Source organism: Cydia fagiglandana, chromosome 5, assembly GCF_963556715.1.
Source record: "Cydia fagiglandana chromosome 5, ilCydFagi1.1, whole genome shotgun sequence".
Classification (NCBI taxonomy): Eukaryota; Metazoa; Arthropoda; class Insecta; order Lepidoptera; family Tortricidae; genus Cydia; species Cydia fagiglandana.
In genome coordinates, this window is record NC_085936.1 from 14,820,264 (window position 1) to 14,843,841 (window position 23,578).

General features: G+C 36.1%; 2 protein-coding genes across 2 annotated transcripts in view; one reads left to right on the forward strand and one right to left on the reverse strand.

Annotated features, from left to right (window-relative positions):
- The window catches only part of LOC134664562 (frataxin homolog, mitochondrial), a 180,504-nt gene that overhangs the window by 148,636 nt on the left and 8,290 nt on the right, over positions 1–23,578 (forward strand). The window lies entirely within an intron of this gene.
- On the reverse strand, positions 788–17,719 carry LOC134664748 (uncharacterized). The gene is made up of 6 exons (XM_063521493.1): positions 17,324–17,719; positions 16,720–16,827; positions 15,662–15,835; positions 15,157–15,319; positions 11,720–14,346; positions 788–1,000 (listed from the first exon to the last, which is right to left on the reverse strand). The coding sequence occupies exons 1-6, from the start codon at positions 17,717–17,719 to the stop codon at positions 788–790; spliced, it is 3,681 nt and encodes a 1,226-aa protein (XP_063377563.1).

The window sequence follows — 23,578 nt, forward strand, 5'->3', positions numbered from 1 at the left end:
ACAATTTTTTCCCGCAAACAAAACCAGATTAAAGCCCATATATAAATACATACAAATAAATTATAAACTGTTCAAGTTTCAATCATTATTTATAAATGGTTATGAACACAGAATGCAGGAGAGGTTCTCTTACCCCCACAGACTTACGGCTTCGTTCAACTATCCGTTGTTCACCATATCATGAAATCTGAACAGGTTTTTGGCATACTTTTTTACGCCAGGCCTTATTCTTCTTACAAGGCTTCATTCTAATTTTATTCACATTTTATAAATCACTCAATTTTCCTTGAGCAAAAGCACATTATTTTTCATTAATTCAGTATCAAATCTCTTTAGAATCAAAATTTCCATGTTTAATAGCACATAATTTCATATTGCCATAGTTGAAGCTTTTTTATTTAAAATCACTCTATTTTAAAGAAGATCATAGAAAACAATTCATTTGCTCAAAAGTTATTTGGAAGAGATAAGTTCACCTTTATACAAATGATCAATGTTATTTTACTTGTTTTGTTTTGATTTTTGTACAATAAAGTGTTTTTCTACTACTACTTAAACAATAAAATTCGCATTGCCAAAATATTCTAAAAATAAAGACCAGTATTAAGTTTTTCAAATTAAAAGAAAACACAACTTTATGAATTTATAAACACTCACCCGGAGAATTGAAGGCTTCTATGAAGTGGGTAGCTCAGGATTCCCTGGACCCCGCTCTGATGCTCGGCTACCTGGCCCTTGTAGCTCTACAAGCAGCTCCCGTTGCCCGAAGTTGTTCGGAGAATGCCCGCTAGGGCTCAGCTGATGTCCTAGGGCTCCTCTGGACTCCAGAGGCGCCTCCGTAGATCTTCGGCGACTCGACTCCGCTGAAGGACTTCTGTCTGCTGTGGCTGGCGTCCCGGGCTGCGCAGGCTCCGCTAGGGCTCCGCCTCGGTCCCTGGGGCTTCTCTGGATCTCTTCCTTCTTCTTGGTTCTTCTCCTGGAGCTCTTCTTGGTTTGGCTGCTGTAGACTGAATGAATCTCCTAGGCTTTTGGCCCATCTATTTATACCCCCTAAATTTTGGTATTATTTTGTTTTGTTCGTAACCATGGTTACAATCGTCGACTTCGTCACCATCGTCACCATCGTCGCCTAAAATATCTTTGTACTCTTCTAACAACCTCAACATGCATTTTTTTTAGCTAAGGCGTGCAAGCAAATTTGAACTTTATATATATGAAATTAAGGTCCATTTTTCAATGACCCTGTATACTGCAAATTTTCCTATGAAAATTGTTTTTCTTACTTTTTACAAAAATTGCTAGTTTTCAATTGATTTTTTAAGCAAAATTGGATGTATTTATTTTTTATCTACGATTTTCAATAAATTTCTTCCATCAAAACTCTATACTTTTGAAGTAATGGACAAAAACAATCTAACATTTTATTTGCATGTTTATGTGGAGTTTTTTAGTATTTCCACTCTTATTTATGGCTAAAACTAATTCTTAAGCTTATAATCTAATTTTCTATGGCATTATTTAACAATACAAACACTATTTTCATGTTTTTTTTTTACAACTGAATTTTCCTTGCAAAATTCCATTAGTACTAGTAAAAATGTGATCTTTTATTATTTAAATGTCCCATTTTTATATACAATATACTTTATAAATTGACTAGAATACACTACTCTCATACTTCCAAATCCTCCTGGTCTCACAATGGCATACAAAATTAGATTTTCTTGGTCTATATTCATACATAAATACACTCAAGAATTGTATGCAAATTTTAGCTTATAAAGTTTCAATGCCTTACTCAATTACATTCTACATAAATGAATCATGATATGCTTCTATAGTTTTAACAATTATTAGCAAGAACAGGTTCTCATTTTTCAATTTATTAGCTTATTCCATATATGTATATTGAAAATATTTATTTTAATGGATCGACTAATTATTAAATTCCTATGTACCATACACATATAATGACTCATTTTACAATGAAATTATGTACTCAGTTCTCTAGTTTTGTAGTAATTAACAAAATTAAGTTTTTTTTTTATATCAAGCGAACACTAACATTGTCATACTTAGCCATAAGTGAAGTCTACAATGTCTTATGTAAACCATATATCTTTCTATCAATTTATTTATGTTTACAGTTTATATAAAACATCTCTACATACAATCAAGCTTATAATTAATTAGTTTAATGATGACAGAGAACATTTTTATTAATAAATTTATTTTCCCAATAATTCCTTTCTATGTAAAAACATCTTTATATGTAACTAAATGCCCATAACTTTGATGAACGAGCACAGAGGTCATCTGTCTCGTTTCAGTTCTCCCTTTCGAAGTTGTTTGACGTGATTAGAACGTCTGTTCTATAAACAGAAAACAATTCGCACCCCAAAATGATAAAGTTATCGATATTTCTCCCACCAAGATGTAATTTCACCCCATCTGAATAACTACCAATCACAAAGTTGATAGCATCAACAAATAGAGAGAAAAAAATACAAGTGTGATTTGTAAAAATGACCATTACTCAGTAATAACCAGTTAATCCCGAAAAATTTACAAACTTTAATGATTAAATTAAATTCATGAGTCAAAATTATAAAGAGGCCAGAATTTCCACTCTCGGATAAAGTGCACTGGTTGTGAATCAATACATTCTCTAATAGAAACTACTTATGCCCAATCGTCTGGTAACCTTAAGCTAACTTTTCTTAACATACAGATACCACGTCCACGTTGTTCGGACTGACGAGGAGACAAGGCAGTCTTCTCCAAGAATGACTATTCCTTTTATTATGTATAACCTCCCACAATAATATTCCCATGATTCAATAACCAGCTCGCAATCTTTCGCAATCCAACCAGAATTACCTTTCATGGCGTGATGTCCATATCCAATCTAAGGCAAAACAACTAATAAATACTTGAAAGTTCAAAATATCTTTCATTGATTTACCCTGAGATTGATTACAGGTGTGTAATTAAATTTGCATCATGTAGAGTGTCACATTATCAAGGATATATACCTAAAACTGGTATCTTTTAATCTAGCCTAACACCAAAATTTCCTTGATAATGATCGTTGTAATCCCTTCACGAACCCCGACCCCCCGACCCTAAGCTCAAATATTCGAAATATCCATAACCTTGATGACCATATTTTCGAACTTTGTGTCCTTAAACAGAATCTCATTTACACAAACAATTTACATTCATCGCTTCAGACAACATTCATCAACTCACAAAATCATCTTTGAATCTTGCATACATCGCTTTCGTTGTCTAACACACGGTTCTGTTCAAAAACCCAAAATCATTAAAAACATGATCAGAGTAAATAAAATTTCCTAAACACAAAAAATTCCATTTAATTTATAACTCTCAGAAAAATTATTTTTAAAAGAATCCGTAATTAACTACGTTTTTTTTTTTCTAATTACCATTGTAATAACCACCCTTTAATATTTAAGTCCCGCAAAACCCCACAATACAATCATTACAATATCGCATTTACGCAATACTCGCGTCTGAAAACTCGTTTAAATGAAATATTTAAATAAAAGGAAATCGACTACACGAGCTTTCTGAACCCGAAGTATTTTCTATTTCTTAAATAACAATATTTAATAGATATAATTCCTAAAGTGAGTAAAGCTCATAAAAATCTTTTAAAATAACTCAGATTAATTTATTAACAAAATACTTTTATACACCCTACAATCTTTTTACAAAATGCTATTGTGAGTTACGCCAGAATTCTTACTGATAAAATGAGCCAAAATTTTTCGAACTAAGTCCTATATGCGTTAAAGTATTTTAATCACGCAATGAACTTAAGCAATTATAAAATAACTTATAAACCAAGCATTTGCATCACGGCCTGCTTCCAAGTATAATCATGCTAGAATATACACATTGCTGTCCACCATACCGAGTTCCACCAAGGTAAAAACTCAATAAAGTTAGGTTATCTATGAAAAACAAGGACTATAGTCAAATCATCAAATAGTCTGTATGCTTCCATTGACTCCGAAACAAAACCTGTTTGTAATGGCAAATGGATAACACCCAGATTTCTCATCCCATGCATGGAGGCCAATAATTGTTTTGCAAGAATCACAAGATTATTACAATCAAAATATTCCTCAACTCCAGCACTTCGTTACACAAGTGTACGGGGACCAAAGATGATTTATTTTCATAAACACCCAAGGACTGACCCTATAAATTTCATACCAAGTATTCAAAACATACACCCACAACAACATTTCCAAACTCCTACAATTTAAAATGTACATGACTGTTTGCAAATCACATGAACTTGTAGCTCTTTGAAATTCTCCAATTTGCTTACTGAATAGTATTGAAACACTGGTATGTATCAGTAATGCATTTACAATACTTAATAAATGATACATGATTCGCAACCAGCCAAACTGAACCAGATTACTTATAAATGAATATATAAAACCAAATCAGGACAAGCCCACAACAACCTTAATTACACACATTATGCTAATAAGTACCAATAAACCCATTATTGTCCTATCTCAGTTCAACACCACATATTATCTTATCACACCACAACTCAAGAATAAATATTGTGTTCTACACATAAATAAATACTTCACTAGGATTCGAACCCATACTATAACAAAAGTTTTACTACATAAAGTTTACAGTTCTGTACACAACTTAAACAACTCTACATAGTAGACTCCCGTCTAGTATAAACTCCCTTTATTAATGAACACTCCCTTTATTATTTTATTTCTTCAGGCTATGTGTTCTGTAATTGCTAGATCTTCCCACTTCCATATCATTTCCAATTCCTTATAGCTAGAACAAATGTGCTACTATATTTTAATGAGGTCCGTTCTGAATATAATATTAGCCCTTAACCCTTATCTTGGCAAGGCTCAAAATATCTTAAAAATAAACATTTTTTTAGTTTTTTGTCACCTATTGAACATACTAGACTATTAAAAAATAAGAAAAAAAAATCCAGGATTTTCCAGTTTCGGAAAATCATATGTATCATATTTGATACAATGCCAATAACTCGACAAAATAGTTACCTACTTTTTAGAAGAAAAATGAAGATTTTAATAAAAATAAAACTTGTAATGCAACAGAAATTAGCATTTACTGCTAATTAAACGCAATCTAAAGCATCAGATGACTATTAAACCTATAAAAATGAATTATATCTACGAATACCTGATCACATGGGCGGAAAATTAGATCCCGTAAAGTTTCAAAAAAGTCGTCAGCATAAAGTTGAGTAAAATATGAAAAGTAAACAAATAATTAAAATAAATAAAAAATATTTTTTTTTTACTTTGGGGCCATTTTTTGCCATACACATATTTTTCCGTGCTACGGGCTACGGCGTAGCAATAATGCTACAGCGTACGAATATATAGTTAAATAACATCTAGTACTTAAAAAAATCAAAGTTTAATAACTAAATAATACGACAACTAATATTAAATAATTGAAGCATGTTTTGTAACCCCACAAAAATAAAAAAAATAAAAAATCATGTAAAGATATTTTGACGATAACTTGGCAATGTATTAAATGTAATACAATCCTTTCGATATGTACATTTCTGAGTTCTTGGCAGTGTATCAAATATAATACATAACAGTTTCATGTAAGGTTCTGTGTATTAAATGTTTTTAAATTCGAAGGCATTGTAAATATGTATGCACTAAGAGACAGTAAAGATATCAAAATGTAGATTATGGAAAAATATATACTAACATAAGAAATAAATGCAAAACTTCCAGTACGAACCGAAATCTATTGTTTCCGTGGCGCCATGTTGATTATTACTAATTAATTTACAATGACACTCGTGTCAATTATTTTTTTCTATAAGTAAGGAGGGTAGCTCGACATATTGATGGCAGAATTATTGTGTTAGGTAATAAAGTGAACCTGCTAGATTTTTTTAAGTTCCATGTATCACGGGTGTTACGATGCCAAGATAAGGGTTAACACCTGACTTTCTTTTCTTCCTTTAAATTGAACTGTTTTAAATCCCAGGCTGTCTTCAATTTATTAGTTTGTATTCCGAAAGCGTATGAAGATAAAATTTACAACATACTGGTCCGATGGTTCGATAGTACTTTATAATCGCACAAACTGTGCAGTACTTCAGCAATCATTGTGGAACTCTATTGAATTTCTTTTGTAATACAATTTTTATTGTTTAGTCTACAAATTAAACTTTTTAATCGGTCATTATAATAAAATTCCCTTAAAACGTTTATAGATATTGATCGTTTTTTTTTTTTATTAGTCATCCTTTGCAAAAATTTTTTATAAGTTTATTGTTCTTCTGACGACTATTTTATAATTTAACAATGTTAACTAACTATATACATTAAAACTAAATCAACTTAAAGTAATAAAAATAAAAATTTTAATGTGTCTAAAGTCTGTTTGATTTCAAAATCATGCTATCCCTGTTCAACTCTAGTACCAACTCTCAAAATAAAAGGATGAGTATAGTTTCCTTGTTCCTTTTTTACTGACAAGATTTGTTTGACCCAGTATAAACAAAATATTTAATAGATGTTATAAAAGAAAAGTCTCTCTTTTTTTTTTTCATAGACAATCAATTTTACTTTCAAAATCTGTCGCGCCTTTTTCTAAATTTTCCCGCCATCTCTACTTGTGCAATTTACTTATAAATATATCTCTGCCAAAGAAGTTCCTCCGGAAGCTCAAGCCCCTGAGGCTCTCCAAGATGACCTTCCTCCTGGAGCTCTGGCCTATGTGGCTCCCGAGGAGATACATAATTTCTATTTCATTTCCATTTCTAGTCCGGTTAAACTGTACCACAATGGAAAGCCATTCCATTTATATAAAAGGTCGGTTCTGGCGTTCTGCCGGCCCTGTCATGGCATGTTCGCTTTGCTCGCTTGACTCACTTAGTCCTTGTAGTAAAATATTCTCAAAGTCATTGCTCTTTTCCTTCGCTTCTTCATTTTGCTCTGATTTAATCGTTATTATGCATTGCTCATAAAAAATCCAAACTTATGTCTCATTTCTTTCTTGTTTCACAAATTAATTTTATAAGTTAAAAGGTATCCAGAGAGCCTACCATAGAGTCTAGATCTTCATATCTCGTCATTGGTCGGTTAAGCTCCAATCAAGTTTCCATTTGTCTAATTGTCTTAAAAGCCTCTATAGACGTTACGACGTAAAAATCTTGATAATATTTTTTTTATATGCACATTTTCAAACACACTTTAATATTTTACACTAAATAGAAATGAACATGAACACACACACCCACACACTTATACACTCACACTCGCGAACGAATCTTAATCACTATCACTCACTATTACCACTATTATCACTACACTTTTGTTACAATACATTTTTAGAATTGATGTGATAAACACTCTTCACGTAATTTTTCCTTATCTATTAATTACAAAATGGTCTTTGTTAGAAGGAGATAGAAACAAATACAAAATCGCACTTATTTTTCACACTTATTATACACCACGAAATCTTGAACAGACGCCAACATTATTATGAGATAGAGTTTTCCTTGTCCCATGTTTATTCTCCTACAATCTTTGTGTCAAATTCAATTATTGTTTCCAATAGCGTTCTAAGAATCCTTCTTCTCTTTCTCCCTCTATACATGTCTCTTTCTTGCATACATAAGCATGACAGTGATTAGTATTCATTTTTGACTGCAACAATTTTGCTTTGTTATGATTTACATTTCTCTTCGCAATAAATTCTCCCTTTATGATTTTTCTTCTTCTATGGACTGCTATATAAATTTCCTTTATTGTTTATTTTTCTTTTATTTATTTTTTCGCCACTTAAACACTATATAACACACCACTCGAACATTAATAATATAAAACCGCACGCAATTTGATGTAAGAACTGTAGAGCCCTTTAATCCAACATAACGAAACAAAACGCAAACGTGAAACAAAACGCAAACGTTTCAACGCCATTTTGTATCTTGTTATCTATGGTACGTTTCCTATTCCATTTTCGCCACTTTAAAACGTCAATTTGAGATTGTATTGACTTCAGTGTGTCCCTTTCTTTTATGGTACTGAAGAAAGAGACGTGAGAGCATACTACCGAATCTAATTTTGATTTACGTATCGTGGTGATATTACCGCTAGAAAATTATGTCCACTCATACAAATGTCAAATGTCGTAATGGAGAAATAAAAAGTTTCTGTTTGAATTAATATTTGTTTAAAATGTTAAAACGTTTGAGAAAAACAAGTGAGTATACATTTTAGAGATTGAATATTGCTTAATTTTTAATAAAGCCGTATAAATAGTTGTATGAAATTATGTACGTTGTTCCTAACCTCCAATGATTGGTTTTTGTTTTGATTCCAGATTCAAATATTATTTACATGACTACAATACGATTTTGCAGCAAACAATGAAGGAAATAGTATCTATTTTACTAGGATAATAATTACAAAATGCAGTCCAAGAAGTTAAAATGACTACAAAATCAAGGTTGTGAAAATTACCGGTACGTATTGTTTTTAATTGTAAAACATTATCTAAACCGAGTTATTGTAAATATATTAACTGTTTAACCCTTAATAAACAAGCTTTATTTTATTTCTAACACTCATACTTTTGATTTTATAAACTTGTTTTGTTTTTCAGGTTATGCAACAACCTATGAAAACTTGATCCACTAAAGATGTGTGTATCTAAATTGTGCTTCAATCAGCTTAGTATGGAACAAATGGAATTAATTTGTTGTAAGTACAAAACTATCTATACCTCTTGTAAATAAGTGATTTCTGAGTCAAGAAAACTTCATGATGTCAAATGTTACAAAAGAAAACATCCATATATATCTAAAAAAAGACAATAAAATTGTACCAAAACCAAGCTGTTGAAAATCAAACGTTATTTTAGTATGACAAGATGAACTCTATTGTTCATTATTTTATTAAACCTCATTACCCTATTCTGTTATATGGACTGTTACCCCGTGATATAAAATACTTACACTAAACTCTTTGATCTTGTACCTTTTTAAAACACCTTGATCATTTATTTTACTACATAATTTCAGATCAACAAAAGCTGATAGAACATCCATTCGCCGGCGTCTCAAGCTTTCAATCTAGAAATCATTTTGGAGATCCTGTTCTGCGCTAATGATATCAAGCCGTCAACACCCTCTATCAACACGCCAACAACTTTGTGCTGACAACACCTCTCTCTTCGCTCCAACAACATCAAGCTAACAACACCTTTTTGCTTCAATACAGAAGTCAAACATGTAGTCCTATATAATGAAGCAACTACAACAATACAGCTGATGCAGTGCGGCAGGAACACAATCTAAAATAATTGAAGCAACCTAGAATGGATAGATACATCTACTGAAAGATAAAGAGAATGTTGCGCTGCTCCTGCTCCATAAATCCTGTCCGTTGTCACGTGACTGCTTTCCTTCTTCAACCCATTGTAAATCTGTCCTATCTTATATCTACAAAACGTGGAAAGTGACTAAGATTTTAGCCCTTCAAGCTACGCCAACATATCATCAAGGTTGACTCTCCACATCTTCCTGATCCAAACCATTTAAACAAAAGTCCTGTGAAACTTGGCAAGGTATTGTCGACGCCTGAGCTACAAACAGCTGATCTGAGTTGGAGGGATGCGAAACGCTAGGTAGGAGTGAGGAGAGGAGGAGGATGGTGCTGTCTCACAAAGGTCCGCCGTATCAATGAAGCTCCATAGGACAACAATAACAACAATCTGTGAAATAAAATGCTAACAAACGCTTATCAATGACGCAACACACCTGTGTTTCAAGTCAGAACAAACGCAGCGACAGAAATGAAGATGAATAAAATGACTTATCTCAAAGAAGAATACTAATATCATAACTAGAATGTTCAGAACTCAAGTTCGATGTAATCCAAAAGGGTATTAAACAGTTTTTATTTATATAAATTTAAGTTATTAAAAGTAAGCATGTATGACTGTATGCTCTATCAATGCTATTAAATCTAACTGAACCTAACATGCATACATACATTCTTACATTTTTTTGTAATGACTAAATTTGAACTAGTAAATAACTGCCCTTATGCTATGTATATAACCAGGAAATGGCAGAAAATTACTAACTGAATTCCCCCTATAAACTGTATATTTGAAATCTTTATTTCCAAACTTATTACTCTAGTTTTATGTCAACTGTTAACCAGATACTGAGACCAATTAACTCAAGCAATAAACATTAATTTAATTTATTTTTCTGATTTCAGAATGTATTGATCAACAAGGCTGCAAAGGAGCAAACTCGTCTGTTCCAGTATGACCAGCCTAAGGTCTACTGACTCGATACTACTACAAAATGTCAAATCTACAGACTACTAAAGAAGAATTTATTTTATATGTTAAGCAATTAATGATGTCTGTAATATGTGACTGAAATTTGTTTTCTGAACATCAATAAAAACGATATTTTACATTATTCCATACCCTATACATTATAATTTTGTGTGCTAGCCTTGATAACTGACTGATATTTTTCTATAATAATCAAAGCCCTTTCTTTTAACTTTTTCATCCTATGTATTACTTCCACATTATGTATCTAGATTTTACAGAATAACAGAATAAAATGTGGCAAATGTGATAACAATCACTTATTTTTTTGCCAAATATATAAAGCTCAAGACTAATTCACAAAATTATCATTACCCAGTATGAAACGTGGTTCCCAATATATTTATCTGCCCATAGACATGTTCATGAGTATCCTAAATACGACTGAACAAATTTTGATATAACCAACTTAGTTTAGATATAATTTAGAGATCATTCATGAAGCATAGAGGGCTGCACAGAAGCTCGCATCAATGAGCAAGGCTCATTGATGTAAAGCATAAATAAATGTGAAGTTTGAATGGCCAATGTAGCCCATAAAATGGCATTATGTTTCCAATGCAGACCCCTATAAATTGGAGCAAATTTAAGGCAATTATCAGCTCGCTAGACCGTATTGTAATCCTGTTTTTTTTTTTTCAAAATCCCCGCTTGTATAGAAATTGAATGTAAAACGGATATAATGTGTGTATCTAAATAAATGAATATCGCTTTAAGTAGTTAATTCCTTTAAGTTATTTAAACTGAAAATGCTAATACTTTCAATTGCAAAAAATAATTGATACATGAACGAATTTTAACCTAAAAAAATCAGTTGTCATTTTTACCGCTAAATTGCATTCGATTGCAAAGTTGTTTTTTGTTTAGTTTAATAGTAAATAAACTCTTAAATATCGTACAAATCGTGAGTGAAAGTAATTATACTGACTAAATGGAAATGCAGTGCTAGTTAAGTGCTGTGCAAAGTGAAGAAGACAGACAAGTAAAGTAGAGGGAATTTCGATAGCTAAAGTGGAAAATAATCAATAAACCAGGCAGTCGACTAGTTGTGATGGGTTTATTTTGCGAACTGACGTACAAAAATATAAACAGTCAAAATAACATTAGAATTTAAATATGGAATTAAAAAAGAACTTAAGACTAGACATAGATAATAGTGTAAACGTATCAAAACCTATTTACATATACACCCTTAACATCCCACCCCCTTGTGTGCGAAAGCACACAAAACTAGCCAGACTAGATATAAACTGAGACTTTATGCCTCTAATCTGACCAATTTTTTAGAAGGTCGACGAAGAATTCCACCTGATGTGGCTACGTCCACCACCCTGACCACTCCGTCTCTGCCAGGGAATGTAGCAACGACGCGGCCGCGTGGCCAGGTTCCTCGGGGTAGGTTCTGGTCTACAATGATGACTAAGTCGCCAACAGTCAAGTCGTGCTCTCTGTTCTCCGCTATCTGGCGAGGTTGCATGGTTGGCAGAATTTCTTTTACCCATCGGTTCCAAAAGTGGTCGGCCAATCTCAACGCCTTCCTCCAGTCAGCACGTCTTAAAAGGTCTCGGTCGTCAAGGGTTGCAGGCAGAACCTGGTTAGAAGATGAGCCAATTAGAAAGTGGAAGGGCGTTAGGGTTTCCTGGTCTTCAGGGCCAATAGGGACATGGGTCAGAGGTCGAGAATTTACAATTGCCTCAGCTTCTAGAAGGAGAGTTACTAGGACTTCGGGATTAGGTTCTCTTTCTCGTAATGTGGCATTCAGCGCGACTTTGACGGTGCGAATCAGTCTCTCCCAGCATCCGCCGAAAAAAGGAGCAGCGGCAGGGATAAAGCTCCACTTTATTCCTCTATTGGCAGCAAAATCGTAGACCTCGTGCTGATAAAATTCGCGTAGAATTCGGTCTGCACCAACAAAACATGTACCGTTGTCAGAATATACAGTATTGGGAGCACCTCTTCTAGCAATAAACCGTCGCAGGCTCATTATTGCGGAGTCAGCAGAAAGGGAATGTACAAGCTCCAGGTGAACGGCTCTGGATGTCATGCAGGTGTACAGGGCCACATAACGTTTCTCTTGTCTTCGACCGATCTTGGTATTTAACGGGCCGAAATAATCCAAGCCAGTGTACGTGAATGGGCGGCGGTGGTGGGCAAGCCGCTGAGGAGGAAGGTTACCGGTCATCGGATTCATTGGCTTTGCTCTTTTGATGCGACAGAACAAACATTTGCTGGTGACGCTTCGAACAGTACTGCGCAGATGAAGAAGCCAATATTTTTGTCGAACCTCATTGACCACCATTTCATTGTTTGCATGTCCAGCCTTGCGATGGTAGAAATTGACCAATAAGCGCACTACTGGGTGTCGTCCATCTAGAATGATTGGAAACTTGATCTCGGAACCGACGTCTTCTACGGCAACGATTCTGCCAGCTAGGTGCAACAAGTTGTCTGGCCCCATTCTGGGAGAAAGCTTCGCCAGGCGACTACTCTTTGGTATCAATTCTCCACGTTCTATTATTGGGATTTCGTCACTAAATGATTCAGACTGTACTTTCTTCAGGACGTGCCTTTCTGCGGCTTCCATAAGTTCCGCTGTCAGGGGGATTAGAGTGGTGGACGTAGGTGTATTCGTACGTTGACGAAGCCTAACATCGGTGCTAGGAGCAACGCGACCTACGCGATCTAAAACCGAGCGAAATTTAGACGCAGCTTGCAAAACGCGAGCAGTAGCACGAAGTAATCGTAGCCAGTCACTAAAACGACTGAAATCCGCGGTAATTGTCAGATGACCAACCACAAGTCCAGACGTCTGCTTCCGCTCTTCCTGGACTATAGGCTGACCAGCTGGTTCAACAGGCCAATTCTCCGGAGGATCGAGGAGGAACGAGGGACCTGTAAACCATCGGTGGTTTGGATTAAGATGAAGCGGCTTAATCCTAGTGGCATCGTCCGCAACGTTCAAATCAGTTGGGACCCATTTCCAATCTTGCACGCGCGTATTTTCTGTAATTTCTCCTACGCGATGGGCCACAAAGGGTTTGTACGTTCGTGCGTCACTTCTGAGCCAACCGAGGACAGTTCTTGAATCTGTCCACAAGAAAGTTCGTAAAGGTTTTTTCTTATGAAACTCTTTAATAGTGACAGCAAGGCGAGAAGCTATCAAAGCGCCCTGCAATTCTAGACGAGGAATTGAAGTGGGCTTCAAAGGTGAGACTCTCGTCTTACTGGTGATGAGTGCGAGCTTGACTGTACCATCTGCATACAATAAGCGCCAATAAGCGACGGTGGCAAAGGCAAGCTCGCTTGCGTCCGCGAAAATGTGTAGCTCCCTGTGTAGAGGTTCTCCATTGAGCTTGGCGTACCATCGTGGAATCCTAATTGTAGATACGTCAGACAGTTCCTTAAACCACTCGTTCCACTTTAAAATCTGTGATGGTGGAAATGGTGTGTCCCAGTCAATATTGGATCTCCACGCCTCCTGAAGCAGTATACGCCCTTTGACCACTATTGGGCCCAACAAACCTAGTGGGTCGTATACTTTCATGAGGTGGGACAACACTTTGCGTTTATTAAAACTGCCCTGTAGTATGAGACCTTCTAAACCGGTCCTAAATCCGATAGTGTCTGATATAGGATCCCATGAAACACCTAAGGCTCTGACGCTACTTGACTCACTACCAAGTGACATCTCACTAGGCTGGGCGGCGCGCAGTTCAGTCGGTACAAGACGCAATGCTCCTTGATCGTTAGAAATCCAGCCACACATTTCGAAACATGCGTTACGATGAATAGTCACAACATCGGATGCCATCTGTGCAGCTTCGTCAACATCGTCCAGGCTATCCAGGAAATCGTCCATATAAGAACTATGGATACTTGCGTTGGCTGCCGCTGGATACGAATCTTGGTGAGACATAGCGTTTTTATGTTTAATGTACAACGCAGTAAAAGGACTGGACGATGCTCCAAAAATGACAGCTGTCATCCGATATTCTTTTAGAGGCGTTGTTTTCCTTGACTGAACGTCGCGCCATAAAAAACGTAGTGCGTCACGATCTTGTTCACGGATTTTTATTTGAGGAAACATTTCCTTAATATCAGCTGTTATGGCAACAGCGCCCTCTCTGAACCGAAATAAAATACCTAATAAATTTTCTAAAAGATCAGGTCCTTGATGCAGCAACGAGTTTAATGAAACACCCTGATTAGTCGCGGCTGCGTCGTGGACAACACGAAGTTTACGTTTTTGTGGATGGTACACGCCAAAATGAGGCAAATACCACCTTATTCTTGCGTTAATGTCACTTTTATTAGGTTCAGATTCGGTTTTTAATTTATTTTTATTGTTATTCACACTTGACAGCTCAATGTCAAAATTTGTTTCTGCTTTATTCGGACTGACTGTACTAGGTTGTAAGTTATCAGATAAGGTGTGAATTTTATTTGAATAATCGCTTAAAGTGGTATCGCGTTTGAGATCAATGCTGGTGTTGACGCTTTTAGTGATAAGATGATTATAATAAGTGCCGGGATTGCACTCTTCAGCGTAATTTTTGGCAATCATGTTATCAATAAACTTTTTATACGCGTCAGCGAAGGCGGGCTCACGAATCATTCGCCTTTCGAGGCTTAGAAATCTTGATAAAGCTTGCGGGTAGCTATCGGGAACACACTGTATGTTGTCACGCCACGGAAGACCTACTTCATATCTACCGGTCGGTAAGCGTGTGGTGGTAGCATCAAGAATCTCGACGGCACGGGAGTCTAGCTTGCTAAATAGAGTCTCGCGCTTAGAGATACCGAGCGAGTCGAGTTTGTATTGCTCCTTTATCAGTGACTCCAGGCGTTCATTTTCAGAAGGTTCAGTGCGGTCTAACTGACAATGGTTGACGAACTCGACTGGCTTGGTTTTGCTACTCGTTGGTCCATACAAAGTCCACCCAAGCAAAGTGCGACAAGCGGCGGGCTCGTTACGTCTGCCTTCACAAACCTCGCGACATATTGACAGATGCCAATGCTCAGCACCAATAAGTACGGTTGGTGTAGCGTCAGCATATGTCAAGTATTCGGCTAGGTCTTTTAAGTGAGCATAAGATTCAATAGTCTCTCTAGATAGAGTTTGTTCGTTCAAGCCTAACGATTGTACAGCCTTAGCACGATTTACCAAATGGATGTCAGATTCATATTTACCTCTTATGTAAAAGTCAACGTACCTTACCTTTGTAGTTGTTTGTAAACCCATGATACCATTGACAGTTATGATCTCTTCAGGCCCTATTAAACCTATGCGAGCAGCCACTTTACAATCGATCATAGTCGCAGTACTGCCATCATCGAGAAACGCGAAGGTTTCATAGCTGCCATTTGGCCCTGACAGTGTCACTGGTAAAACCTTCAACATTGTAATATTTGAACATATTTCATTAGACGTTTTATGTTGGTTACACGATATACCTATATTAGACACAATCACATTATTGTCTGACACCTTATTATCGGCTGGCGAGGAACTCGACGAATGCTGGGTACCACTTTCAGCCGCAGGAACGCAAATGATGTTATTAATCCGTGTATCGGGTGGAGGCGGTGATGTAAACGTTTCCTGCCTGCCGTGCAAAAGAGGGTTGTGTCGAAAAGTACAACCATCGACCCCGCAAGGGTTGCTTTTGCATAATTTCCATAGGTGTGAGTTGTCTTTTAGACATTTATAACAAACTTTGTGTTCACGTAACCAACGCCACCTATCGTCAACAGATAACGACGTAAATTCAGTACATTTTTTTATATTGTGGGATTTTTTACAATAAACACACTCTATCTTACCAATCGTTTTATTTTTGTCATGAGTGACGGAATGTATATTTTCACGTTTAAATGGTTTATTCATTGGAAAATGTACTCGTGATTGTTGCGGTATAGACATAGAAAGCCCTACTTCTGGCGATAAAGCGAATTTAATATAGCGTTCGTGTTCGCGTGTTAGAAAGTCAGATAAAAGTTCTAACTTTGACTTGAGATGGTTTGACGTTTCTGACAAATCTGACGCATAATCAGACCATCTCATTTTCATTAAAGGGTTAAATTTTCCTAGAATATTATGAAACAGCTCCGGCGATTGTAAATATTCTCGTAGGCCGAGTAATTTCATAGTAGACAAAGAATTGCGTACCTTATTAGCGAAAATACCTATCTCCTTTAGGTCAGGCCCGAGCCGAGGCAGCGTTTTCAAAATCTGAACTTCGCCGAAGACAATCATTTCGGGACAAGCAAATGTACGTTCGAGTGCTGCCATGATATCTTCGGAAGCTGCCGCGGTGTTGAGTAAAGAGGCGACGGCCTCCCGGGCGGGCCCGCGGAGTGCGTTATGTAGACGCGCCGTATTTTCTGCGGGGGAATAAGAAGTTTTAGTACTATCAAATAAGTATTTAAATTGAAGCCATTGTGACGAGTTGCCATAGAAAGTTGGAAGCTCAATTTTAGCTTTTCTTGGCACGTCTCGTGCGGCGAGCGCTTTAGCTGCGGCAGCCGTATCGGCAATAGCTTGTAAAAGCGTGGCAGAGCCGGTTATTGGCTCGGTTTGATCTTGACGGCGGCACTCTTCATTTACATGATCATTGTTAAAATCAATCAGTGCATTATCGTGGCCGTTTTGACGTTTGACGTCTTCACGCAATAAGGGTGAATTAATACGGTTATTTACTACATTACACTCTACAGTAGGTTCTGGCCGTAAATTTATAGGGGGATCGGCGGTCATGGTGGTAACTACCGCTATATGTGGCGGAATAGTTACACCCACTTCGGCCCGTGTGTCTACGGGTTGCCTTTCCTGATTTACGTCACGAACCCAAGATGCTGTACGAGAATATGCATTACTAACCGTGTGATTGGAACGCTCCTCGGCTTCTAAGGCGGCTATTTTCGCTTCAAGTTCAAGCTGTTCTACCTGTTTAACCTGCTCAAGGAGTTCCCGTTCGCGTTGAAAGAGCTCTTGTTCCCTTTCTATGCTCTTGCGGGCCAAGTGGGCCTCCGCGGTCAATCGTCGTGCCCTAATCGTGGCCGATGATCGCGTAGAGCCCGAAGCGCGAGACCTGCAACTGAGGGGAACATTAACTTGTTCGGCGCTGGTGCCGGTTGTGAGGCACTCGCGAGACGTCCCGGGGATTTGCGGGTCGGAAGCCGCGGGTGGTACGGTGGCGTCGGCCGCACCGTGATCCAACTTTTTGGACTGGCCGAGCCTACCCGTGGCAGGGGTACCCGTTTCCGAGCGCGTCATTTTAGCGCTTTTAGCCGACTGCTTGGTTTTAGATCGCAAGATCATAAGTGAGGGAGAAGGACCAAAATGAAGAAGACAGACAAGTAAAGTAGAGGGAATTTCGATAGCTAAAGTGGAAAATAATCAATAAACCAGGCAGTCGACTAGTTGTGATGGGTTTATTTTGCGAACTGACGTACAAAAATATAAACAGTCAAAATAACATTAGAATTTAAATATGGAATTAAAAAAGAACTTAAGACTAGACATAGATAATAGTGTAAACGTATCAAAACCTATTTACATATACACCCTTAACACAAAGTGTAAAGTGAGGAAAAAGTTATGTGTTTAAAGTCATCAACAAGTAGGTACAAAATAGTCAAATTTAACTTTTCTCCTTCCCAATAGCTTCAATAACACACCTCTCATTCTCTCTCCGTTAACACGTACAACAACTGAAGCCACACATCACATAAAGCCAAGGACCCAATAATACTAATAACCTAATCATAACACCCATATAACACCGGTAAAACCCCTTATTTTGGTCACGGGCACCAACTGAAATGAACCCCAGCCTGAACTCTACTTATCTAGACGATGACGGCCCAAAAATACCCCAACATTCACCTCTAAATTAAAACACTTGAAAGTTTCCCTAAATTGAATACTTACCATAATTGAAGATCCTAAATCTAACCTTATCAGGACCAGGCTCCATGCATGTGTGGCTTATCTTACAAACTAAATTGGCCAGGCTTGTGATCAAGTGGTAGGACTCTACACTGTGAAGAGTAGCAACTCAGGTTCTTTAGAGAGAGAGAGGCATATTATTAAAACAACAGAATAGATTTTAAGGCATTTATTAAATGAAAAATTGATTTTATATTATTTTGATTGAGAGGATTTGTTTTTAGTTTGTTTTGTTTTAGTCCCTAAGAAGCTACCTGCCTAGCCTTAATTCCTAAAGCCTCGACCTTGGGTTCGTAACCTACTTCAGCTGGAAAAGTACCCAAAATAAAAACCAGCGAGCCTATCAACGCGATTTGTTTTAAGACGAAACGAAAATCTAAATCTCATACTAAAAGACTAAAATCTCTGAATAAATTCAAAGCTATTTGTACAAAAATTTGCAAAGCTAGGTGTCCCTACTAAAAATGAATATAAACAGAATCAATTCATTTGAATTTCTTTGACGTGAAGGCTTGCAGAAGCGAAGGCTCCATGACCGCATAGCCCCTGTAAATTTTCTAAGCAGTAGTATTCTGACAGACAATGCCTAAGTTTTACATGCTTCCTTTTACAATTTTTTCCCGCAAACAAAACCAGATTAAAGCCCATATATAAATACATACAAATAAATTATAAACTGTTCAAGTTTCAATCATTATTTATAAATGGTTATGAACACAGAATGCAGGAGAGGTTCTCTTACCCCCACAGACTTACGGCTTCGTTCAACTATCCGTTGTTCACCATATCATGAAATCTGAACAGGTTTTTGGCATACTTTTTTACGCCAGGCCTTATTCTTCTTACAAGGCTTCATTCTAATTTTATTCACATTTTATAAATCACTCAATTTTCCTTGAGCAAAAGCACATTATTTTTCATTAATTCAGTATCAAATCTCTTTAGAATCAAAATTTCCATGTTTAATAGCACATAATTTCATATTGCCATAGTTGAAGCTTTTTTATTTAAAATCACTCTATTTTAAAGAAGATCATAGAAAACAATTCATTTGCTCAAAAGTTATTTGGAAGAGATAAGTTCACCTTTATACAAATGATCAATGTTATTTTACTTGTTTTGTTTTGATTTTTGTACAATAAAGTGTTTTTCTACTACTACTTAAACAATAAAATTCGCATTGCCAAAATATTCTAAAAATAAAGACCAGTATTAAGTTTTTCAAATTAAAAGAAAACACAACTTTATGAATTTATAAACACTCACCCGGAGAATTGAAGGCTTCTATGAAGTGGGTAGCTCAGGATTCCCTGGACCCCGCTCTGATGCTCGGCTACCTGGCCCTTGTAGCTCTACAAGCAGCTCCCGTTGCCCGAAGTTGTTCGGAGAATGCCCGCTAGGGCTCAGCTGATGTCCTAGGGCTCCTCTGGACTCCAGAGGCGCCTCCGTAGATCTTCGGCGACTCGACTCCGCTGAAGGACTTCTGTCTGCTGTGGCTGGCGTCCCGGGCTGCGCAGGCTCCGCTAGGGCTCCGCCTCGGTCCCTGGGGCTTCTCTGGATCTCTTCCTTCTTCTTGGTTCTTCTCCTGGAGCTCTTCTTGGTTTGGCTGCTGTAGACTGAATGAATCTCCTAGGCTTTTGGCCCATCTATTTATACCCCCTAAATTTTGGTATTATTTTGTTTTGTTCGTAACCATGGTTACAATCGTCGACTTCGTCACCATCGTCACCATCGTCGCCTAAAATATCTTTGTACTCTTCTAACAACCTCAACATGCATTTTTTTTAGCTAAGGCGTGCAAGCAAATTTGAACTTTATATATATGAAATTAAGGTCCATTTTTCAATGACCCTGTATACTGCAAATTTTCCTATGAAAATTGTTTTTCTTACTTTTTACAAAAATTGCTAGGTTTCAATTGATTTTTTAAGCAAAATTGGATGTATTTATTTTTTATCTACGATTTTCAATAAATTTCTTCCATCAAAACTCTATACTTTTGAAGTAATGGACAAAAACAATCTAACATTTTATTTGCATGTTTATGTGGAGTTTTTTAGTATTTCCACTCTTATTTATGGCTAAAACTAATTCTTAAGCTTATAATCTAATTTTCTATGGCATTATTTAACAATACAAACACTATTTTCATGTTTTTTTTTTACAACTGAATTTTCCTTGCAAAATTCCATTAGTACTAGTAAAAATGTGATCTTTTATTATTTAAATGTCCCATTTTTATATACAATATACTTTATAAATTGACTAGAATACACTACTCTCATACTTCCAAATCCTCCTGGTCTCACAATGGCATACAAAATTAGATTTTCTTGGTCTATATTCATACATAAATACACTCAAGAATTGTATGCAAATTTTAGCTTATAAAGTTTCAATGCCTTACTCAATTACATTCTACATAAATGAATCATGATATGCTTCTATAGTTTTAACAATTATTAGCAAGAACAGGTTCTCATTTTTCAATTTATTAGCTTATTCCATATATGTATATTGAAAATATTTATTTTAATGGATCGACTAATTATTAAATTCCTATGTACCATACACATATAATGACTCATTTTACAATGAAATTATGTACTCAGTTCTCTAGTTTTGTAGTAATTAACAAAATTAAGTTTTTTTTTATATCAAGCGAACACTAACATTGTCATACTTAGCCATAAGTGAAGTCTACAATGTCTTATGTAAACCATATATCTTTCTATCAATTTATTTATGTTTACAGTTTATATAAAACATCTCTACATACAATCAAGCTTATAATTAATTAGTTTAATGATGACAGAGAACATTTTTATTAATAAATTTATTTTCCCAATAATTCCTTTCTATGTAAAAACATCTTTATATGTAACTAAATGCCCATAACTTTGATGAACGAGCACAGAGGTCATCTGTCTCGTTTCAAATCTAATTTAGAATCTTGAGCGTAGTAAGGGATTGAAAAGCGCACGAGATGTAAATAGCTTTGATCTCGTGTAGTACATAAAATTTTTCACCCTAAGCATTGAGAACATACCTAGAGGGACAGAGATAATAGAACCCAAGTATATCGAACTTGTATTAGACCCCGCATGTTGAAATGACATTTGACTATAAAGGTCACTTGAATGTCATTTTGTCTCACTCAGTGAGCAAAATGCGATTTTGCTCACTGAGTGAGACAAAATGACTCGGTGAGCAAAATGCGATTTTGCTCACCGAGTCATTTTGTTTTTAAGAAGCAAAGTACCCTTGTTCGAGCTGCTGAGGTGAAAAATATATTTTTTTAATAATAATTACTGTGTCTGTGATCTCATTCTACGTAGATTATATAATACCAATAAATTTAGGAGCATAGTGAGAAAAAATGGTAGGAGAGTAGTTAACTCGTTCAGATTCAAAGGTGAGGCTTTATCAGGCTCTAAATTATATTTTAAGAGACTTTAGTCAGTTTCTCATTTAAAAAAACATAGGATTTCGAAGAGAAGGTAACTTAGCTAGTCCGTGTTAAAAAAACTTAGGGAATCTTCGCTCGCTCGGTCGCACAGTCCTAGTTGCAGAATTGCTCAAGTTGGTCGCGTAGGTAAATTTACTGCACTTTCAGCTAAAAACTTGAAAGGCTGTATAACTTGGAAGACGGTCGCCTGCAAGTTAAACGCTGAATTAGTAGCTTAATGCATATTTTTAATTTGAACTTTACCCAACGGTGGAGATGGTTGAAAAGCTGACGATGCCAAAATATTTAATAGCTAATTATCTGGTGGCATCTCACGCACTAGGTACTTTCACTTTATTTCACATGCGCCAATTGTATGCAGAAATAAAACAAAACCGTAACACATTTAAATCTGAATCCCGCTCATGAAGTTGAAATCGCATCATATCAAGTTGGGATATACAGTATGTTTTCTGTAACAGGAGCAATAAATTAAACTGTAGGCTGTACTCCTCAAACTGACCAACATTAGTTCAGCAACTTTTGAATATAACTCATGGTTTGATTTTTATTACACTTTAAAGTTTATTCTAAGACGCAGTGTATTACAAATTTTGTTATGTTAAAAGCGTGACAAGTAACGTCAAACACATTGATGTCAGCGTACATTGAAGGCAATATTTATTTTGTATGAAAAAGAAGAAGTCTAAAGGATTAATATTTTTTTAAAGTTGCTGAACAAATGTTGGTCAGTTTGAAGAGTACAGCCTTTAGTTTAATTTATTGCTCCTGTTACAGGAAGCACCCTGTATATGGAAGGATAAGGAATGAAGAGAAATAAACTCGGAATGGGGCTGTGAACGAATTTTAAAAGTCAAAATCCTCGTACAATAAAAGCGCAATAAAAAAAAATGTGGAGCAGAAAACATTACGGTGGTCACGAATGCAGCTTCTCGGACTGAAACTAAGATACTAAAGAAAATATCCAGCACTTGGCTCACGTACTACGTGAGTTATACTATCCTTAGCCAAAATTAATGAAGGCATTAAACGAAATCCAAGAAAAATCCCAATTACGCTCTCAAATAAGGTTTGATTTTATTTTACTTTTATTTCCTGAGACAACTGGATAAGCCTTATGTTCAAGTAGGAAAAAGTAAAATTGTTTCATTACATACATATTTTGATTTAATAAAATGATTCCTCTCGGGAGGCGTAAGTAGGTAGTGGTTTAATTAAACAGATATAATTATTAAGTACTATTTATACCTACAATGTGCCTGTTGAGCTGTTTGACTTATGATATAAATATATATCCAAATAAATGTTAATCAGTTAAATTTATTTGTTGCTCATTTTCCTTCAAAAATAGTTTTGTCTATTTCATCCCTTTCTTCGACAGATCTGGCGAATACGGCCCGCAAGGCGAACTCGAGATTTTTCCGCTTGGCAGTGTCGAAACAGTCCTGCTCCTTGCAACCTTTATTTTGCAAGACTTGTTTTGGAAATTCATTCTTCTGGATGAAATAGGCGGAGCGATTCATATTATTGTACCGTAAGAACACGAAAGGCGTCATGCCTTTCATATGAAGCTTGGCTGATTAACTGGCGCTTGAAGTAATGAGCAAACAACGAATTGGAAAATATGATCTGAAGGTGACAGTCACAAGCTGAAATAATGGAAATGTGCCATATATTTGTACAGATTATTACGAATCATTTACATAATAGTACAT

What these genes read in the sequence shown, in the direction of transcription:
- LOC134664748 (XM_063521493.1), bottom strand. Translation starts at nt 17,719, where the DNA reads ATGACGCGCTCGGAAACGGGTACCCCTGCCACGGGTAGGCTCGGCCAG. An exon ending in TATCATGGCAGCACTCGAAC is followed by an intron (nt 15,836 to 16,719) that starts GTACATTTGCTT and finishes ACAATGTTGAAG; the next exon opens with GTTTTACCAGTGACACTGTC. An exon ending in GTTTACAAACAACTACAAAG is followed by an intron (nt 15,320 to 15,661) that starts GTAAGGTACGTT and finishes AACCATTGTCAG; the next exon opens with TTAGACCGCACTGAACCTTC.